Below are 22076 nucleotides of genomic sequence, written 5' to 3'. Positions count from 1 at the left end.
AAAAGGACACCATGGTAAAGATAGGTATGTTTGTAGATTAAAAATGTAAACATATTTTAGTGAAAAACAAACAAACCAACACAACCTTTCCCTCCCAAACTGGGTTATTGTTTATATCAAATTTTTATCTTGCATGTGTCAGATTGGATTGTTACATGTTATAAGAGCATTTTTGACTACAGGTTGTGTATAAAGCAGTCTTCTGTAAAAGTTGGTGTACATAGTGATGGTTGACAGTCTAGACGTGTAGAGATGATCAAACCATGGTTTACATTTGTAGATTGTGTTTTCTGCCTGTTTTGTCTCATACTCCTGCAACAGTATTTGCTGTAATACATAACATATGGACCTGATTGTCAGTTTGGAATGTGTGTGCAAGATAGATAGATACACATGCAGCCTAACATGGAGCCCCACTACGCAATCAGGACATTCACTTTATTTTTCTTCTCATGCCTAGTAGTCCACAAATAATTCCTTCAAAATCGATAGGACACTTCTGAATAAGCTGGAGCAGAGGCAAAAGGCCAAAATCAATATTACACTGACTCATCTGCAAAGGTTATAGCCTTTGTGATTCCCCCCAGCTGGCCTGAGTAGTAAACCAAAAAGGGAATTACATGCTTTTGGTTTATGACAAGTACGTTAGGATTGTTTGTGGAAATGTGAATAGGCGTTTTCTATTTTTATTACATTTAAGTAATCTGAGATTTCTTTGAATCACTGGATTTTAATTTGTAGTTTGATTCTGTTGGTGATTAGTAGAGTTTCATTGGGACCATACTCTGAGGGCATGGGGGTAGAGCAAGAGGCACTAAGGCATAATTTGGCTTCAGGGTTTTATAAAGCATGAGAAGAGAACTGGCTTTTTCCTTAATACATTAAGCTAAGCATTTAAAGCTGGCATCTCAGAAAAACATCTTCTTACATTTAAATGCATTTGTTAAGGAAACTTTTAAGGTTCAGTAGCTCTGCTACTGTCAGATTTCCTTTACTGTCATGGGTGTTTGTAAAGTTTGTAAATTCCATGAAAATCTCACTGTTTTCTTCATTGGACTTGGCAGATGCAGAATATGGCAGAAACTGGATCCCTTGGCATAGCTTGTGTGAGACACTCACGTGAGCTACAGGCACTGCCAGTTTCTCAGTGAAGCTTATAATTTCTGTTAACCCTGCAGAGGTGGATGTGTGACTGTATTCCACAGACACACTTGCACCTCAAGTGAGATAGCCCCCTTAGTGTGGGTATCAGGCAAGGTGCCTGGAAGCATCTTGTACACTCTGACAGCACAGCTTGTGAATCTTGAATTGAGCTTCTTTGACCAAGGCATTGCTTTTCTTTTTGTTTTACTAAAGCATTTTGACTAACAGAGCTTGCAAGATACGCTTAGAGCTAGCTCATCCTTAAGTTTTCCAAACCATTCAACAGGCTGTAGAAATAGGTTCTGGTTTTAACCACGTGCTTGAACCAGAAGGGCTTGATTCCCAGAACTGAGAAACTGCTTAACACACAAGCGAAACTGCAGAGTATCCTGACAGAGAGTTTTTTGCTTTTATGGAAAATGTAGACAAATAGCTCATTCAAGTAATGCAGAACCCCCAGTCCCCAAATGGCCACATGTGCAAATGCGTCCTGTTAGCAAAAGCAACGGCAGGTCAGAAACAGTCTTAAATTTAACCTTTTCTTATTGCATATGTCTTCCCCATACTATTCACTACCCTTAATTCTTCTGTAATTATTACTTCTGTAATTCCCCTAACTGACTTCTCCTCAGTTTTGCCAGCTGAACTCTTTATTTTCTCCTCTAACAAGGCTGAATATCTTTGGGTTGAGAAAGTAACCCACCAGCGAATTAGATCAGCTGCAAATAGGGAAAACAGGTAATGGAAGTTGCCATGACCTTCATTGTCGACAGAGTTACTACAGTGTCATTATGGTAGGTGGTATCAAAATTCCCAGGGCTACATAGCAGCTGTGCTTTTCTAGAGTTCAGCACAAAGATGTATTTGAAATTATATTATTCTTATGTTTAATACAGTTTCAGTCCTATAAAGCGTTTTGGGTTTGAATTTTTAGGGAAGTTAATAGATTTTATGGACATGCGTTTTGCTAAACTGCACTTCCAATCTTTAACCAAAAGCAGAAACAAAAATATATTTCTACAAAACTGAGTTATTAAATTTACTTATGCTGAGATTTACTGAAGGAAGGCATCACAGCAAATGGTGATAGTTTTATGTAAAAATGTAAACATTTTCTGGATCAGAGATGCTTTTCGTTTCTGCTTTTCACCATCTAATAAACTCAGTATATTTGTGGTGTTTACCTAAGCTGATTTCTTGAGCAATATCTGTGTAATTTTTTTCTTCTAGTAATGGTGCAAAAGTATTTTTAGTATTGGTTTAATTTCAATCTACCTTATATATTGGCAGACTTATGTATTGTCAGTGGCTCACTTAGCAGGTTTTCAAGGATGTGAAGGATAACATTTGCTGCTAATTTAAAAATTAAGATGACATTCAAGTTATTGCTAAAAAGGAAGAAGGCTAATTTATGGTCCTACAAGGAGATCTGTGCAAAATCAGCATCATAGACAACAGTCCATTTTAGGCAGTACAATCAGATTCTTACAGTTTTGTAACTTTTCCTATAATAGTGATTATTTTTAACAGGTTTTATCTCAGTAGCAAGATTAATGAACACCAAGAGCCATGTCTGTGTGTTTTCCTTAGCAATTATTCAACCTTGTGTTCTGATGTCCAAAAGCACTTTAAAGAGTCTTCTGAAATTTATGGCATGTGAAAGGCATATAGTTCCAGTCTTTTATAGGATCTGAAAAACACATTTGCATTGTTCTTCCACTTCACGGGTCAAAAGGCTTTTACAAAGTAAAAAAGAAAAATTCCTAAATTAAATTAAAGCTCAGCATTTTGAATAAAAGTCCTTTCTTATACACAAAACAAAAAGTAAGAATGAAAAATATGCCACAGGGTAAAAAGCCTACAGTATAACAAATGAAATCAGATAGATAGAAACAAAAGACTGAAAGAAAATCTAGATTTAATAGAAAGTGCGTTCTCAAAAAAACCCCACTACTATGCATTTCTGTGTCTGGGATATAGGTAAAATAAATCTTTTACTAAAAGGCATTGATATTTATAATTATCATGAGTGATTCTCTAAAGGAAAAAAATTTTGTTTTTTGATATGCATGTGCATATAATTTCATAACATCCTGAGGTGACTAGAACACAACATATAAAAATATATGGAGAGAAATCTCTTGTTTTAATTAAGTAAGACTTTGAAGGTTTTCTAAAGGATATTTTTATTCTACTTTTCAGAATAGCTGGCTTTGTTTTCTTGCATTTTTGACTCATCTCTGAAATTTGTTTGCCATGTTCCACATTTACTGTCTTGCAATCCATGCTGACAAACAGGTTGATGTCACCAGGGGCTTAATGCATCTTGTCGAATTTTGAACACACCTGAGTATAGCTTTCAGAATCAGTGGGAATTTACTTTTATTTGGCTTAAATTCCAGTTGGGAGAATTATTATCTGTTTCTTATCCTGCAGGAGTATCCTAAGAGAAACGAATGCCATCAATTTAGATCTGCAGCTAACCAAATCATAATAGCAGAGAGTAGCTTCAAGAATACTTTGTAAACTTTCCAGTTTGTCATGGTTTTTGCTTAGTGACTCAATGAATGTTATTCTAAACACAAACATGCTCAGAAATGAAGATCATTACGAGTAGCATCTCCATGGGTATGACTTTTCATGTCCTTATCAGCTAAGAGGAATTGAGGCTCCATAAAGTGGTATCCAAGTTTAGTTTTGTGTAGACTAAAGCTACATGATGCCTTAATGTAATATATGGCATACTTGACTGTTGTCATGGTATGTGAAACACCTTCTTTCCTGTCAAGAAAGACATCAATCCAGTTTTCTGACAAAATTTTGATCTGGGATGTGATGTATGCCGTGTCTTTGCAAACCTTCCTATTGTAATTATGGCACTCTCTTTGGGCAAAACAGTAAACGTATTTTCAGGTACGAAAAATACAAGACTATCTAACACATGAATTGGAATTAAATTTCCCTTCTGTTGACACTTGAAAGTTAGATGGACATCCATTGTTGATGGAGAAAAGGGAGAACTTGTCCTGGGTGTGTTTCCTTGCTGAGGTCATCAGAAAAAGAGTTGAGGTGAGCAGCTCCTCTCATCTATGAATTTAAATGCTGCCTTCATGAAGAGTTATTATGTTTTGTTGTGAAATTCTTACTGAGATTCATCAGATTCTACTTACTGCCAGTTAGATATCTAAAGTATTAGTTCCACTAATGTGTATTTATGTTAAGACAAGCATGTTTCTTGCTTCTGGAACAGTGTCCAAATGCTAAACTCTGGACAGCCTTAAGGCAGTTTACGGTAACAAGATTGTCAGTGGGCTACTCCTTTGGATAAATCAAAGCTTTCTCAAAATTGGCCTATTTTACTTACACTGGCTATTAGTGGTGGTTATTCCCTGATAATGTAAGTAATTTGTGGACCTTCCTAGGAATGTTACTAGTTTCTTACTTATATCCTCTGCTCCAAAAGACTGGAGTAGTTTTTAAACAGGGTGTGTTACAGTTGATCTACTTTTAATTGTAGATAGTGGTCATTCTTGCTCATGGCTGTCCCTGCTGAGGATTTGTGGGCTCCTTCTGCAAGTAAAAATAGAGAACAGAAAGTTGCCTCTGCCTCCGAGAACCTGTGGAAAAGAAAAGAGGTAACACAAAGCCAGAAACATGTAGGAGATGAGGAAGGAATCAAACATGGATAAATGACCATGGCAGGTAGTGGTTTTGACACACTTGCTGCATCAACTTTTTGCAGACTTCACAGGAATGTGGAGTTACAAGGTAGGGACAGGGAGAAGGACATCAGGGTGGTTTTATGGCTTGGGGTATGGAGAGCTGTGCCAAGTTGTAGAGGCAATTTGAAGGGAAAGAAGGAAGAAGATAGTCTGAAAATGCAACAAAGGGGCTAATGTCATGGGCAATGTAAATGTGGGGGTTGATATTTGGATACTGGATGAGAAATGATAGATGAGGGATAAGCCATAAAGGCCATGAAGGCAAGGACAAAGCAATAGAGATCTGAGAATCAAAGGAGGGATGCAAAGGAATGCACAAAGATTTAGACTTGTCCTTGGTGTGGCAACAAAAAAAGGAAGAAAGGTCAATCAAAGATGATATTGAAGTTATGGGCGGTTTCGATTTGTTTTACATGCTGCAGCAAGGAAAATCAACTTTCACTTACTAAACACTGTAGTTCCTTGAACCTACCTGAAGAAATTATGTTGGAGTTTTGAGGAGACAGAGAGGAATTCTGCATATTTGCCACTGTTTGCTTGTTTTAAATTTGTACTTCACGATACTGCATTCCAAGTGAGGGAGCGTTCACTCTGTTTCTGCTGTTTGTGGTAGGGAACTTTGTTTTCAGTTGTTTTAAAAGACCGTAAAAATACATAAGCCTAATACTGCGGTAAGAATCTCCTCTGTTTTGGCGACAATGGTACATATTTCCAGAAAGACACAGCAGTGTGTGTTGCAGAAACATGTGTTAGCCAGAATAAAATCTCATTCTGTTGTCTTGGTGCTACATACAAGACAGCTGCAAAAAATGATAGCAAGAAAAGAGATTCTTCACTTTCACCTCCCCGCTAGCAAAAAAGACAAAGAGAAGAAAGAGCTTTAAAAAGGCATTGCAATAAACATTGTCTGGCTTGACTATCATGTTATAAAGGAAACTGTAGCATACTTAAAAGATAGTTGCAAGTCAGAGTTTCTAAGGAGGTTTTTCTTCTGAATGTTCTTTGACTTGATTTGATAGCCTTATTTTGTTCTCATTATAGGCCATTCTTCAGAGAAGTACAGAATTGTAGATGATCAAGGTGGTTTGTCAGAAATAGACTAATTTGCACTTTTCTTTTTGTTGCCTTTTAATGAAATCAATGGAAAAAAAAAAAGCAGAAAAAAACCTTGCAAGCCTGTGACCACATTTAGTTAAAAATGTCTTTGTTTATAAGGGGCAATAAAGGAGTTACCAAATTCTTCAGATATGTTTCAGATTATTATAAAAATTTATACCTTGCACTATAAAATATCAGGGCTCCCACCATCCCAATTTGCAAATCACCAGCCACTCACAGAAACCATGTGCATAAAACCCCATCTAGCCCAGCATAATAACAATGTGCATTAAAGTTATTATACTAGGAAATACAGAACTTTATATCTTCAAAGATGCTACAAAAGGCCCCCAAATGATAGCAATTTGCATTACAGATTTCAATTTCTTCTTGAAGGTAATTTTTTTCACTATTGAATCCTTGATCTTCTCTATGTTTCTAAAGTTGTTGTTTGCACTCAGTTTCACGAGCATTTCTTTGTGGCGGTAGACCTGTATTGTCTTAGAGTTTCATACCATACTTGCTCATTTTAAATGAGGGTTTATACAATGCAGTGCCCTTATTCCCAAAGGCAAACTCTTGCTTTGACTGAGTAGACTTTTGAGAGAAAAATTCTCTGTCCCGTGTCTGTAGCATTGTGTGATATGCACAGCACATACAGCAGTGACAAAAAAGATATTCCTTGATGAACAGAATGTATAAAAAGAAAAATGACAAGAAGATGTGGCATTAATGCTACGGTGTTTGTTAAACATTTACTTTGAATTTTTTTTTTCCTCTACAGTGTAAGGTGGAGGCAGAAGGGACCCTGGGAGCCTACTACGAAAGCTTATAGGGAGCAGTACAGCTAGCTGGTTCTGTTTAAAACAGAAAAACCTGAGGGTGAATATAACATATATGAAAAGGAGAAGGAGAATGACTTTGGAAAGGAAGGTGCTGTGCATAAAACAGAACAGCATTAGGCCAGTTCTGTATGATCAATACAGAAAATTAACCCTGGTTTACATATTGGCTTTCTGCATTTCTGCAGGATTCAGACTGTTTCCAGGAGTTACTTGGGCTGACATGTGTCGTCCTTGTGTTGAAACGATTCTGAACGTGCTCTTGTCTCTCTCTATACTTTGCTTCCCTTTCAGATATACCCTGTGCTGAGACAGATGATTTACAGCTCCAAATCTGTTCAGAAGCCAGTGGCTGACACTTTTGCGTGTGCGTGCATGTAGTGTTTGCATATGCGCATGTGCCTGTGACCTTGGTGCAGTCAGGACACTCAGAGCAGCTATTCTGATTAAACTCCAGCTGACAGTCTGTAACCTGACGATAGTCATTAACTCAAAGACTATCCCATTCCACCAGATTAGCAGCTGTGCGACTTCCAGCCCTGCTTTCTTAGTGTCTGAATACTAGGACGCAGCAGAAATAGTCTGATGTAATAGTTGGTAAATTTAGCCTCCAAAATTAATTAAAAATAAACCAAACTGACCACAGGAAACATTTCTACCCTTTGCCCTCTTCTTTTTTAATAGTAAACTGAGCATCAGTTTCTGACAAATCACTTTAATTTCCTATGGGGAACATTATTGATTGTCAGTCAGGGGACATAGAGGTAAAATATGTGATTTATCCATCTTGTTCAAAATTATTATTTATTCCCATTAACACTGCAAATTTCTCCACAGTTCTGCCCATAACTTACAGATAGATGCCTGGATAGTTGTCGTGGTGGAATGCTTCACCATTGTGCTGTAGTGAAAAATTGCAGAGTCAATATTTGTTATCCACCTCGCTGTTGCCAGGAGAATGGTCGTGAGACTGGAAATCCTATTAGCAGCCATATGATGCTTTTTATTTTAATGATTTCCTGCAAATAAAATGAGAAGATCACGGCAGGAAACTAATAAATTATTATGTACTGTGTGGTACATGCTCTTACAGTGAAGCAGTCGAGAAAGGTTCAAGTTCACAGACACAGCACATTTAGCTTGGATGTCAGTAAATCTCCAGGAGACAGCGAGGCACAACCCAGGGAGGCAGAATGGGGATGGGATTGTAAAAAGAGCAGAGGGAGTACAAGGCCTCCACTGCTTCTCAAGTGAAGTGGTTTCTAGCAAGGTGGTCTTGGTGCCTGGGTGTTGGATGCAATGGCAGATGCATGGTAGTAGATGTTTCCGGTTTGTGTGGCTCCGAGACTTGTTACACTGGATCTTCAAGCAGCTACAGGAGTGTTGTTGCACTGCACCAAATATTCCATTTCCAGCTATTGATGAAAGATCACAAGCTGTCACTTACCAGCCAAGAATAAGTTTTCTCTTGCCCATCATGTCTTGATATCTAGAGTGTGTTCAAGCCACATTCATCATTGACTGAGCTCTGCACTGGAACAGTCATGGTCTGACAGTCAGTCTGAATTCTTCTGTTTATCACACATGCTGGGACAGGGTTTTTGAAATTTTTTATTTTTTAATTATTTGGTAAGGAATGGCTGAAATTATCTATTTTGTCTAGGAGCAGGAGGAAGACTTCATCTGAATCCAGACTAATGTGTTAAGAAAAAAAAAAAGTAGGGACATCTGCTTAATCACGACAAAACATGCGATTGTCTCAGACATCTCACCACCCATACATATATTTATATATACCCCAAAATGGCTAGTTTCCTAACAAGAATTTGAGGACTGGTTAAGCATGAGGATTACAGTTTATATTCCATGCAGACATGTTGAATATAAACATATAGCAGTTCTGAATGAATGTGATTTGTCATGGGGAAGGGCAACTTGTGAGAGCCTGTGAGCTGTAGTCAGCAATGCATTGTAGTGTAGTCCAGAACAAAAACACTTATCATCAAAGAGAGAGGCCAGTAATAAGACGGGCAGTTGTTCTGTCAGTTTGACAGTATTGCGGGGTGTTTATAATGCATACAATACTTCCTGTTGCTCTGTATTTTATTGTGTGTAGGTGCTCACAATATCTCCATTATGGATGCATGTTCTAGTGACCTCTCCCGGAAAAAAAAAGTCTTAAGGAGTAAATTCTTTATAAGACCCTAATCCCTTTTTATTTGTGTAGCCTGAATGAACAGCTCCTATAGCTGAATAATTCCTGCCCTAAGGAGCATTCTTGAATTACTTTGCATTAGTCTAGGAAAATGTGCCCTGTTCTCTGCCTAGCTTTTTTGCCCCAGGAGAAGACTGGGAGAACAATGGTTGTCAGTCTCCAAGAGGCAAGGCCTGGCTTCCAGTCTCTGCAATTGAGGCTTTCCTGTTGTACTGCTGTTATCAACAGAACATAAAAATAAAGTCAGACCATTTGACCATATGATTAGCACATTCCTGTTGAACTGTAGGTGACCTTAATCTTCTATCTGTTTACAGAACTCCCATGTTTCTCACTGAAGCAAAATTTCTTCCTTAACATTAAGGTTTTTCTTCTGATGCTGAAATAACCTCTGAGTGGTTTGCTTATAGGGTTTTAATGGGCTGGACTGGGGCAGAGAAGAAAAGATGCATTTGAATGATTGTGAAGACACATTGGATAACCACATTTGTAACATTCAGATGAAGTTTGACCATGTAATCTTTAATTTCTATTGCTTGGTGAAACATTTCATGTGTTTTCTTTTACCCTATCAGTATATTGCAAGATTGAAAAGGAAATACTTGCAATTATGTAAATAAGTAAGAACTTCTGGATTTGAAAAAAATAATAATCTTATATTGAGTAAGCTTTGCAACTTCCTTATGGGATTCAGACAGTTGTTTATGGATGTAGACTACATTTTTTTACTTTTTAAAGCTAGCAAGACTTCTCTGTGTAAATGGAAGCTCACTGCAACCACAAGTGTAATTTGACAGTGGAGAGTCATAATGAAGAGTTTTGACAATGAAGAGACTAGAACTTGCATTTACTTCACAGCTTCACATTTTAAAATGTTTGCTTTTATGCTTAAGAAATTAATTTGTGTGCATAAATTAAGTTCTGCCTGCCTGCCAGGATCATTAAGGACCAAGGAAAACTGAAGATGTACTATGTAACTATTTCCATTTTATAACTTTTTTTTTAAAACAGTTTACTCATAGTATCTTCAGTGCTGTAACATGAGCTGTTATAAAACTGCTGTAAATTTTTCCTTCTACCCCTTCAGCATGTGACAGTGACCACTGGGGACCTCACTGCAGCAGCCGCTGCCAGTGCAAAAACGGAGCCTTGTGCAACCCCATCACTGGAGCCTGCCACTGTGCATCGGGTTTCAAGGGCTGGCGCTGCGAGGAACGCTGCGATCAAGGGACGTACGGAAACGATTGCCATCAGAAGTGCCAGTGTCAAAATGGAGCCACCTGCGACCACGTGACTGGAGAGTGCAGATGTCCTCCTGGATACACTGGTGCCTTGTAAGCAGGGGGTATATTATTTATGGGGGAGAGATACAAGTTTTAAGTAGTGCTAACAAGAGAAATTAAGTTTAGATTAACTTCTTACACTATGTGGTTCGTCTGGCTGCTGCGTAATGCAGGAAAGCTGGGCTGATGACTAAGAAGCAGCTGGGCAAACTAGGTTGCAGTGCCATTCAGATGTGTAGCTGAGTGAAAGCTCTCTTGATCTGGACTGCTAAGTAGAAGCCACGAAAAGTAGCAGCAGGAGCTTCTTCATGACCACCATGAAAAAAGTTTGGCTACAAGTTTGGAAAATTGTATTGAAACATGGAGTTACTTGGCTTTGTCATTCCAGAATAGATTTTGAGCTTTGTCAGTAACAACAGATAAGCACTAACCACTGTAGAAAGAAATATCTTTAGGAAGAAATAATTCCTAGAGTGCCGGGTCTGTTTCCTTAGATTTGTTGCATGGATGCTATACCATATTCAGTGTGCATCTCCTCACGTTGGACTACTTTCTGTTTTGTGCTTTTGTCTGGAAAAGTTAACGATAGCATTAAAAATAAAGAAGTGGCTGGAGGCTGAAGTTTGTGCCAAAGTAACGATTGTCTCTTTTGTACACCACCACCTCCCCAGCTGCGAGGACCTTTGTCCCCCCGGGAAGCATGGGCCGCAGTGCGAGGAGAGATGCCCGTGCCAGAACGGGGGCGTCTGTCACCACGTCACCGGGGAGTGTGCCTGCCCGCCAGGATGGATGGTAAAACACTTTCTGAAATCGACACAACCCCATAAAACTTCCATATTTGTAGATTTCAGGCAGCATCAGAAAAAGGTACCAAATGAGGATAGCAAACGCAGTCTGCCTGTAGCCAGGAGTAATGAGAAACGTATTTTAGCATAAGGGGTTGGAATAAAATACTTGCAAAACCATCTGTTACTGAAAATCCTCCAGTTCTGTGCTGCCTTTTTAGCCATATCAGATTCTAGGAAGCAGAAGACATGAATCGTACTGTGACAAGGCAAAATCCTTTAGATCTTGTCTGGAAGTCATTAATTTCTAGATATAATTTGATATTATAGGGAGGTGACACCATTATTTAGCAGTGGGTTTTATGCCTGTTTTCATATATATAGTATGCATGGCAAAAGTCACAAACCTTTAGACACTGTGTTAAATGTTGGTGATAGAAATGGTACATCAGAACTTTGATGCTATCTTTAGACGGAGCTGCAAGTAGCCTCCCCTACTACCAGGCTGCCTACTCTGAGTTGGCAGATAATGGAGTTGGAAGGTGATCAAAAGGCTGGAAGGTGATCAAAGCCCAAATAAGTTCTTTAAATGCATTTGTAGATAATATTGATCAATAGTATTTGTTAATAATGTTTTCTATTTAAATGTCCATTTTGGGTGAAAATCCACATTTACTGAACTTTTAATTATCTCATGATAATTAAGATATTTTATGGAGATAATCTGTGACAGAAGTCAGTTTTTCACCAACTGGAGAGCATAGTTATAAATGATCATGTCTGTATGTTTGAACAGAGCACCACTCATCTGACTACCTAACTTGGATTATGGCCATTTTTACTTTTGATTCTACTTCATGTTAGAAGAATGAAATTATTAGTCATAAAATACAAATAAATTCTTGATATAAATTCTTGGATAAATTCTTGACTCCCTTTATCTGCCTACATACAGCTAATGAAAGATAAGATAGCATATGAAGCAGTGATGGAAATTTTATATTAGTGTGTGTCTTAAGTAATAAATCACTGTTTAGCCCTTTGACTAATTTTCCATTCCAAGTAGTTATTTAAGCATAACTCTTTGTTAGTTTTAGATTTTTCAATTCTGTGAAACACAATTTTGTCCGTATAACATTTTTTTGCTTTTCATGTAAGGAAGGTTTAAAGTAGCCAGGTATAAATTCTACAGTATCTTACGTTAACTGCATGTCTTACGTGCATACCTGCATGTCTTTTGTTTCATGAAATGCATGTAAATACGTTTTTCTTGAAGTGTCTTCTTAAAAGTCTTAAGATCTGATGCTCCCCTCACTACATAGGTGTAATTAATTCCAAGGATGTAAATAGCAGTGCAGAAATTCAAAACCTGTTGAAGGGTAGCAGACAGCCTACCTAAGCTTTTAAGATATGCTGCTTTCAATGAAATTACAAACAGCTTTTCCTTTCATCAGAAAAAAACCAACTTATCATAAAGTAGCATAATTGGGGCATTACAGCAATTACTGATTTCTACACCACTACTCACTGGAGGGCATTTCTGGATGTCTTGATATATACTACTCCTGATAAATAAATTGGGAAGAGCTTGACATCAATTAGTCTTAAATGTCTAAGTGTTTTCACTGCTGCTTAGAGATAGTGTTTTTCATTAGCTTTGGCTTCCAAAATGGAAATCCTAGAAGATTATTCATCCAGTGCTGAAACATACCCTGCATTTAAAACTGGAGAAGAGTGTGCCATTTCCAGGATCAGCACAGGATCAGTGACATGAGATCTCCTTGATCTTCCTTCGTTACAAACATTTCTTCCTTGTCCATTCAAGCTGTAATCTCAAATCTAATATTAAGATTTTTTTTTCTGCACACACAGGGCATGGTCTGTGGTCAGCCTTGTCCTGAGGGTCGTTACGGGAAAAACTGTTCCCAGGAGTGCCAGTGCCACAATGGAGGGACGTGTGACTCAGCAACAGGTCAATGTCACTGCAGCCCTGGTTACACAGGGGAACGGTAAGGAAATCTGTTTTTTGCCAGACTGTTGAACCTGCAAGGGATCTGCTACGACAGAGAAAATTAAGAAGCTGGTAGAAATCAGAATGAAAATATCTGTGATACGATTTTAAAAGTCTTATGAAATGTTTGCCATGTCACTTAGCTGATGCTGGGTCACAAGTTAAAAGTGCCTATCTGATTACCCTCCTGTGAGGGACTGCTTGGTTTCATGATTTTTCTACTGTGGCCCATACTGTGGCAGTGTCTTGTGGGTCGTCACTTGAGTGGCTTGCAGAGTGATGCAGTTTGGGGTACGGTGAAGGGGTGAGGAGGGAAGCTCTTGGTTTTGTGCAGATGTTTGGCAGTCATAGTAGCAAGGGAGGCCCATTCAGTTTGTCTTCAAAGTAAGCAAGGTGTAGCATTGTCTCCTAAAGTATTTCATTCAAATGAAGAAGTGAAATGTCTTTATTTTCTGACTTGGTTGTTAAAAATAATCTTTGGTGAATTGGAAAGACATTATTTTTGAAGGCAGTGGAAAGTGATGAAAGAAGCGTTTTCCTGCGTGTGTTTTAAACAGCACACAACTCATTTGCTGAAGTCAGCAGCAGCTTAATCACTGGGGTCAGTCCAGGGGATCTCTGCCAACAATAGTAGGTATTATAACCATATGCACTTCCCACGCAAGTGTTCACAGGACATGGTGAGAGCTGTGCCAGACATAGAGGAAAAAAAACTCATGAAGAAGAGAAGCAATTAGTCCAGAGCCATTTGGATGCCAAAATTAAACTTGTGTTTGTGAAGAAACAGTGCAGAAGGTGCTAGATGCATTTAAAGAGGCACAGACAAGTCAGCAGGGAAATTAAAGAAATACCTATATGATAGTCTATGCACTGCACTACACTGATGTTTCTAAAAGCAATTTTTTTGTCTTGGAATTTAAACCTGCCTTTAATCTGAAATTCCTTACAGGCGCCAGCTTTTTGATCACTTTTGCAAGTTGGAGCTCCCTCTCTTCCTACAAAACAGACTATATTTGCAATTCTTTTGTTTTTCAAGATACTTCAAGGGCAGGAAGGGATCAGAAGCAAGGTTCTAGACCTGGTTCTTATTTCATGTCAGTGGACTGGCAAGGGAGGGAAGTACTACAAGAAATGTGTGGGCACTGGCTGAGATAGCACATACATACCAACAGCAAAAAGGATGGTTTTTAAAAATGCTAAGCTATTCTCCAATTCTGTGTGTAACTTCAACAATATTTGTCTGAGATTTCAGTGTGATAGTGACTCCTGGAAGTTGGTCATACAGCAAGAAAATAGAACTTCTAGAGCATGTAACAGTTTCTAGGTGATCTGAGTTAACACAAGGGCATCTAGTTTAAACTACCTTTATAATTCTTCTGCCTAATACTTTTTGATTGATACCTGTCCTCACCATGAAGTAAAAAAGGGTCTTTCAGAAGCTGATGAAGATGCAATTAAAAAAAAAAATAATTCCAAGGTTACATTTTGTCTAATTTGGCTGGGATTCCTGATTGTCATTTGGAGAAAATTCATTCTCAGCTTTATTTGTATAACTTCATTAGGAAGCATTTAAGCATGGTTATCAGCTCTATTATGCTACATCTCTGAAGGAAAGAGGCTTCAGTCAGGGCAGAGTTACAAATACCTTGAAACTTCTGGATACTAGGATCAGATTGAGGCAAATACTGCAGAGGCATGAAATGAACATGTATACACATTTTACCTCAGTCAGAGGTCTCTGCTACATTCTGCAGTGCCTTGTATCACATGTCTTTGAAATTCTCCTGTAATAAACCACCAATCCTATGAAAAAACTACAAAAAAAGCCAATTGGAAGGAAACCAGAGGGAAATTCTTTTATAGGACTGGGGAAAAGAGCAGGTTATAAGCTGATAAAATCATTAATAATGTGCTGTATTATCAAGTAATATTTTTGTACAATCTATAAGTTGGTAAAACTTAGAGGTACCCAAATTGCAGAAGATGTTACATGCCTGGTGTCACCTGTTGAGTCTACAGCGCACCTCAGGACTTCAATGTCAGCATGTTCTGTCCCTAAAGCTTTAGGATTTAGCTATTTTGCCTTTTTGTCTATGTCAGTGTAATTCAGAGTTTATAGGATGTTTATATTGAAAAATATGGGGATTTTCCCTAACACATAAGCTGTGAAATGTTGTCATCCTTGACTCTGAGACATGAACCTGTTGAGCTGAGAGGTCTGCTCTCATACATATAATCAAATATTTTAAGAGCACTTAGTGCTGGAGCCTTTAGTAATGCTGTAGTAGTCCTGGCATACTGAATTTTAACAGTTCAATTATAAACCGCAGAGAAGTTAAAGCTGAAAATGTCAAACTGATATTGTATCTCTTAAATACATTGTCAAATGAAATTGCTATCCAGAAACTCATTAGGAAATGAGTTGCAAGTTTTAGAAGCAGGATACTGAAAATTGTCTTTTAGTAGTCAGGCTGGACAGCTAAATGTACAATGTGATCTTCAAGTTAAATAATGTCTTTTGTATGTAAAACATTAAGGAAATAAGACTGTTACCTAAAGCAGCTATCCTCTAAAAGTTCTGTGAATGGAAAAGTTTGGTGAAGAAGTCTCTTTATTAGGATGTATTTTCTTAAGGAGCAACAAAAATCATTGTTAGTCTCCCATATGGGTTAAACTGAAGTCTTTACTGATTTGCACTTTCATCTGTTAGAAAATTCAGATGAAAAGAAGGGGTTTGGGTTCCTGAAGATTTTTCTATGTCATCCTATGAATTTTTGAAGGGCAAAATAAAAAAAAAAAATTAGGTTTAGAATGACACTCTGAGAGTAAAGGTATTCTGGAATCATCATGTGTTTGGAAACACAATTAGAAATTATATTCTTGTCAGAGACTGCTAAGCGTGATTGCCAGGGAACTTCCTGGCCTGAGCATCTGCAGAGGCGCGTATGTTTGCTGGCTGTTCACACTATTGCTAAGTGGAGAATCTAGATGACTTTAGAAAGTTAGAGATGGATGGGTTTTGAAACAAAATACTTGCAAATTTATTCCGTCATACTTCAGGTCTGATTTAAGAGGGTTTGATTTAGTTCTGGTTCCTGAATGCAAAGTGCATGGTCTGTGTATGTATGTTGTCTCCTTTGTTGGAGAGAAGGGAGACCTTTTCCAAAGGAATTTGCAGAGCCAATGTTTTTAAGCCTGTCTAGCTGAGCAGCAAAAGAAACTAGAGACAGGCACTTTTAAATATGAAGTTATATAAATTCCTGCTCTATTTAAGAGGTGTTGTAGACCAGTATAAGAGATTCCTCATAAACCATATTTCCCTTAAATTCCAAAAGGTGTAGTTTATGCGAAATAAAACTAGTTTTTATTTGTTTCTTTTTCTCACAGGTGTCAAGATGAGTGTCCAGTGGGGACTTACGGAGTGCAGTGTGCTGAGACCTGCAAGTGTATGAATGGTGGGAAATGTTACCATATTAGTGGTGCCTGTCTCTGTGAACCAGGATACAGTGGAGAGCACTGTGAAACAAGGCTTTGCCCTGAGGGAATTTATGGTCTCAAGTGTGATAAAAAATGTCCCTGCCACATGCCCAATACCTGGAGGTAGGCTTTACACCCTTTAGCCTGTTTTCTTTTTCTATATAGAACATAGAAATACAAATATAATCTGAAAATAAATATTTCCTGCGTTTTCTAGTATTTTCATGCAAACTGAAGCAGCTAAAGACTTATAAGAATATTTGGCATTTTCTAACCGTATCAGGAAAGAAAATATCAATGCAAAAGAGCTTCTGAATTTTAGTGCTTGCAACTATATTTGATCTTAATATTCACTGCTGTATTTGGTCTCTGACCCATGAAACAAATGTTAAGACAAACTATGACCTTTGTCTATATTTACCACATATATAAATCATTAAATTTTTCACTGTATAAAGTCAGTCTACATCATACATTTCTTGCATATTCTGTGGTACTGTAGATAAGAAATAACTGAATTGAAATCAATGGATGTATAGTCCTACAAGTCGGGCATGAGTAGAGAATCCATTTCTCTCTCTCTCTCTCTCCCCGCCCCCCCCGTATACATATGCAAGAATTGCTGTAGGTGACTATTTTACTAGAAAATTCACGAAGCCTCACCAATTGTGAATCTAGGTTTCAAAAATACTTTTTTTGTCATTTAAATGTTTTTTCTAGAAAGCAGGTAAAATTGGATCCCTGGAAATCAAATGAAATTAGTTTTCCAGTTGGCTTGCCTTTTACCGTGTCTCCTTATTCAGACAGTAATGAGTCCTGGTTTTTGAGTTTTGTGTGTCTTTGTGGATTTCACAGTGCTTCAGCATATTGTTATGAAAATCTAAAAACTAGCTATTTGGAGACAAACTTCCAGCTGCGAGAGAGGAATGTCAGATGTCAGTCGAGGAGAGCCAGCATATTTATAGAACAATTCTCAACAGCTTTCTCTTGTTACAAAACACAGTTCTTCTGATGAAATACTTTGGTCATTGTAGGTTCACTTACACATTAACTTACACTTTATTGCATTACTAATCACAGTACCTTGGATAAGGTTTGTGAGTGTAATATAAATTTTTGCTGTTGAAAATAGCTGTGAAAGAAATTCGCAGAAACTATTGACTCTTGCATAGAATGCTGCTGTATGTTGTATATAAGATGCGCTCTTCCTCACAGATAAAACAAAAGCCTTTAGTCAGAATTTACAATACTATTGTACTAAGAATTATGGTTAGCTGATTTCCTGAAAATTTGTCTGCAGACTGTTGTAACAGCCTTGTTTGGCAAGAATGCATTACACTGTATAGTATTTCTGATATTACAGGGATTACTTCTGATTCATGTTCAACACAGCTGTTCCTTCATTTATACCCCTGGAAGACAGCTTGTGGTCAAATCAGACCACAAATGTTCACGTGTAAACAGCAGCATATGGCTGGTCTTTTTTTGAATATTTTGCCCTCTGTATGACAAATCAAAAGCCACTTAACAGCCCTGTAGGTGCGGAAGCATATTTGCAAGGGCATAATGCTCTGTGAGGAAAACAAAGACTTTCATGACTTCACAAGTGTATTTTTCATATATAGGTTACTTCACCCTCAGTCAGGAAGTGATTAAGACCACCAAATAAGAGAAATCAAAGGGCATCTGAGTAATGGTATAGAAAACAGAACTCCCTGTGGACACTTTACGCTTTTGAGAATCTTTTGAGAAGCCAGTTGTGTCTGGCTGTCTTCATCTCTCACTAAATACCAGTCAGCCAGGAGACAACTTTTTAAGCACATCAAAGAATATCCTTATCCCTTACTTGCCTACCACAAGTACTATTTGGGCTGGCTAGCTCTAGCCAAAGGATCTTCATGGCAGTAACCCATTTAGCAGCAGTGTAACAACCAATAATCCTAGGGCTCAAAAAAGGGTACAATTCCTTCTTCAAATACACTGTGTGTATCTGTAGTTCTAGGATTCTGTTAGGACTTCTAGTGGCCTTGATATCGTAAAAGTTTTTTTATCTTGGTATGACCACTAGGTTAGATACCCTCAAAGAGGAGCTGTTGGTAGGCTTAGAGCCTCAGGTTATTACTTACGTTCTTGGTATTCATAGATAAGGAAATGAACTAAAGGTTAGTTAAAAAAATGCTTAGCACCAAAAAATATTACTGTAAAATATGTGTACATAAGTTGCAGTATACAAGTATGTGTCTAGCCATTTTCTTAAAATACTTAAAGATACAAAAACATTATGATACACCATAGTTCAAAAAGGTATACATATTTCTGTTACTGTGTTATGATTAAGGAAATGGCATGAAACCAGCTTTTACAATGATTCATAATTTTTATTTTGGTTAGGCTAAGCTACAAGGATTTTGCTGCTGCTGTTGCTGGATGGCACCTCCTGGGGATGAAAGATCAGCCCATCCTTGTTCTTAGTTGCATGAGCAGCCTTTATTAAAGGCTTCATAAAAGGTTAGATATAGATATATTTGAGAGATTTTATTCTTTTTGAGGGGTCCAGAGGACAGCAGCAGATAACAGCCCTCTTGTGCCAAGAGTTTTTTCACAAATGGTTCTTCTCTGTTGCATCTTTTGATATATACAAAAGGATTTGAGCTAGAGTTTAAATAAGACACAGACCTCTATATTCTATGACTAGGTGACACTATTGATTTTTCCCTTTTTACTCAATAGTCAGAAAAAACACTAGAGTGAGTGGAAGCTGGCTGAGACTAAGACCCTTCCTCAGTGGGGTACAACAGCAGTGGTGTGAGCTGATCTGAGCAGACCCATGTGTCCCTGCCACTTGCATACACAGTTTGTGGGGCTTACAGAAACTTGTCATTCTCAAGATCCACTTTGCAGGAATGAGCAACAAAGACCTCGATCTGCCTTTGTCAATATCATTACTTCGTTTTGTACAGGAATGTTCTTCAAGCCTAAAGCCCTTTTAGACTGGATTTTGTCATGCCTTTGCTCAAGTGACACCTGATGATCATTCAGAAAATGTAAAAAGGACACACTCTACCTGTATATTTATCTAGAAGGTTTACAAATGATATTTGTTACACCTATGTTATAGGATATGCATTAGTTTCAGGTTGATCTCCAAGCTAAATTCGAGATGTCCCTGTTTTTTCTCTTCTAAGCTCTTTCTGGTCATCTTCCACCACTGCTTCACACCTGTAGGTAAGATCAGCTGAGGTGATTCTGTATGACCAACTAATTTGGTTTAGTTCAGGCTGGAATTAGGGTTTATTCATGACACGAACTCTAATGGAGTTTCCTTTGTCTCATGCTTTTTCTGAGACACATATGTAGGGTTGAGTGGAATTTTATGCTGTGATACATGCTTAGTTCATATAGTCTGGGTGTGGTTTTTAAGTTAAGATTATGGCGTCTTGTAATTTTGCAGTTTTCTAATAGACTTGTACATACATGTACAAGAGCTTTTAATGGAAATTTTATATTGCATAGGGTGCTACAGAATTTAGTAATAGTGAAACGCCTGTATAAATCATATGAAAATCATTAAGTTCATCTAAGTCCTTCAAACATAGAATATCAATTACCCACAAGTATTTTTTTTGTCTCTGTACAGAGTAGGGTTGTATTTCCAGAAAGTGTGAACAAAAGACCAGGAATAAAAGCAGATGTACTTGCAGTATCTCTCAACATCTCTTTATTTCCCTATCTTAATATATAAATCTTATTGCCAATTAAGCTAACTGCATGAGAACCCATCAGAAAGCTTCAGAAGTGCTCCAGCTTCCTACATCTAATTATAAATTACAGAATACTAATTTTGGTGTCAATCAATATATATGCAAGTATGCCTTAGTAACACTCACTGGGGGGCACAGAATATCAATGCCTCTGCTTCATACCCAGTGCTTGCTCAGGCGTGTGGTCTCCCCCTCTCCTGAAAGGAAAAAAACCGAACAACAAACAACACTGAGATTTATGTCTTAAAATGACAGTACAACTAATTTTGTGTTGTAAGTATATTCTAATTCATATCCTAGTGACTATTCAATTGTGGATTGAAAAATCTTTTCATATTTGCTCCCCTTAATTCTTCCACTGATAAGAAACATGAGAATTGGATCCAAAATGCCACTGGGTGCTTACAGGAAGTTAGGAGTAGAGGACAAACCTGATTATCTTGCTGCATCATGTGTTTTCATAGTTTTGCATGTATTTTATATGACTATAGTTCATTTCAACTTATTTCATGCCAGATATACTTATAACTGAAGAAGTAGCCAGGACTGTTGACTATGAACACCATGAGTTTTAGACCATTTCTGCATATACCATTTAATTGAAAAGATAATTGAAAAGACCTTTCCTCTCACTTTATGTAAACCAGCTTAATACTGTCAAAGAGATTTTAATATCTTCAAGACCTCCAAATTCTTATGATGTTGTAGTGTATGCCATAATATATAGACAGCAGAATATATAATGACATTGTAACCTTTATAATTCATACTTTCCTTGATCAGTGGTATGTTGTCAATTGGTTGTATTTGGCAATAGTAAACTCTTAGTTTGACAAGAGTAATATTGCATTCCCTTGTTATGTTGCAACTTTTTCAAAGAACGTTGTTATGTTATAGCACCTAAAAATGCAATAGGTATATTTTCAAACTTTCAAATGGTCAGAAAAATACTTTATTTCAAACACACCCCCACACAAGGAATCAGCAAATCTTGCAAAATCAGGCTCTTGTCACGGGTCATTTAATGCGTCTGGACGAAGGCACGTTTTTTTCCAGCACACTTAAAGGAACTTCACTTCAATCAGTGGCAGACAAATATCTTTAAACAGTCTTCCCATTGTAAATATATTGGATTTGGATATTAAGGCTTTCCTTTGGTGAGAATTAAGCAAGTCCTTGTCTGCCAGAGTGCTACAGAGTACCCCATTGTGTCCACTTTTCCAGCACATATATCTTTGCACAGCTGATGATGTCCATTTGTTATGAGGCAACAGCTGTCTGACTGGCTCTTCAATGAAACTGCTGTTCCAGGTAGGGACAGCTGGTCTGCCACCAGGTATGGCCAACATAGGGGAAATACTCTCCAAAAGGTCACTGCTCTGGTGGTATATCTGACTTCTTCCCAATGTAAATGATTTTGTATCATTCCTGAAAAGATGCCAGTTGTCCTCTTTTCAACTAACAGTTTAAAGAAAAGAGCATACTTGGTAGTCATTGGGTCCTGTGTTATTATTTGTGTTGGATGCCACGCCATTTTACCGAAGCTTCGTATTTCTCAGAGAATATGCTGCCGAGTTTGGGCAGTGTTACAAAAATGATCCTATTGTACTTGGAGTGGAAACCTAACAATACATTTTGGGGAATGTAATGATTTCATCACCTTAATATCTGCAACCATCGATATCTATTTTATGGTAAAAACTGTGTTTCAGATAGGTTTCTTGTCAACAAGCTATAGG

At 37.7% G+C, this 22076-nt stretch overlaps 1 protein-coding gene across 1 annotated transcript in view; it reads left to right on the top strand.

Moving 5' to 3' along the window:
* MEGF10 (multiple EGF-like-domains 10) overlaps positions 1-22076 on the top strand; it is a gene marked incomplete at its 5' end in the record, with an annotated part of 61118 nt that overhangs the window by 4202 nt on the left and 34840 nt on the right. Inside the window, 4 exons of the mRNA XM_009701589.1 lie at positions 10108-10354; positions 10975-11095; positions 12961-13097; positions 16487-16699. Coding sequence (XP_009699891.1) covers positions 10108-10354; positions 10975-11095; positions 12961-13097; positions 16487-16699 — 718 coding nt within the window. The remainder of the gene's footprint in view (positions 1-10107; positions 10355-10974; positions 11096-12960; positions 13098-16486; positions 16700-22076) is intronic.

Source organism: Cariama cristata, unplaced genomic scaffold (assembly GCF_000690535.1).
Source record: "Cariama cristata isolate BGI_N322 unplaced genomic scaffold, ASM69053v1 scaffold11970, whole genome shotgun sequence".
Lineage (NCBI taxonomy): Eukaryota > Metazoa > Chordata > Aves > Cariamiformes > Cariamidae > Cariama > Cariama cristata.
This window is presented reverse-complemented; position numbering and strand designations above follow the sequence as displayed.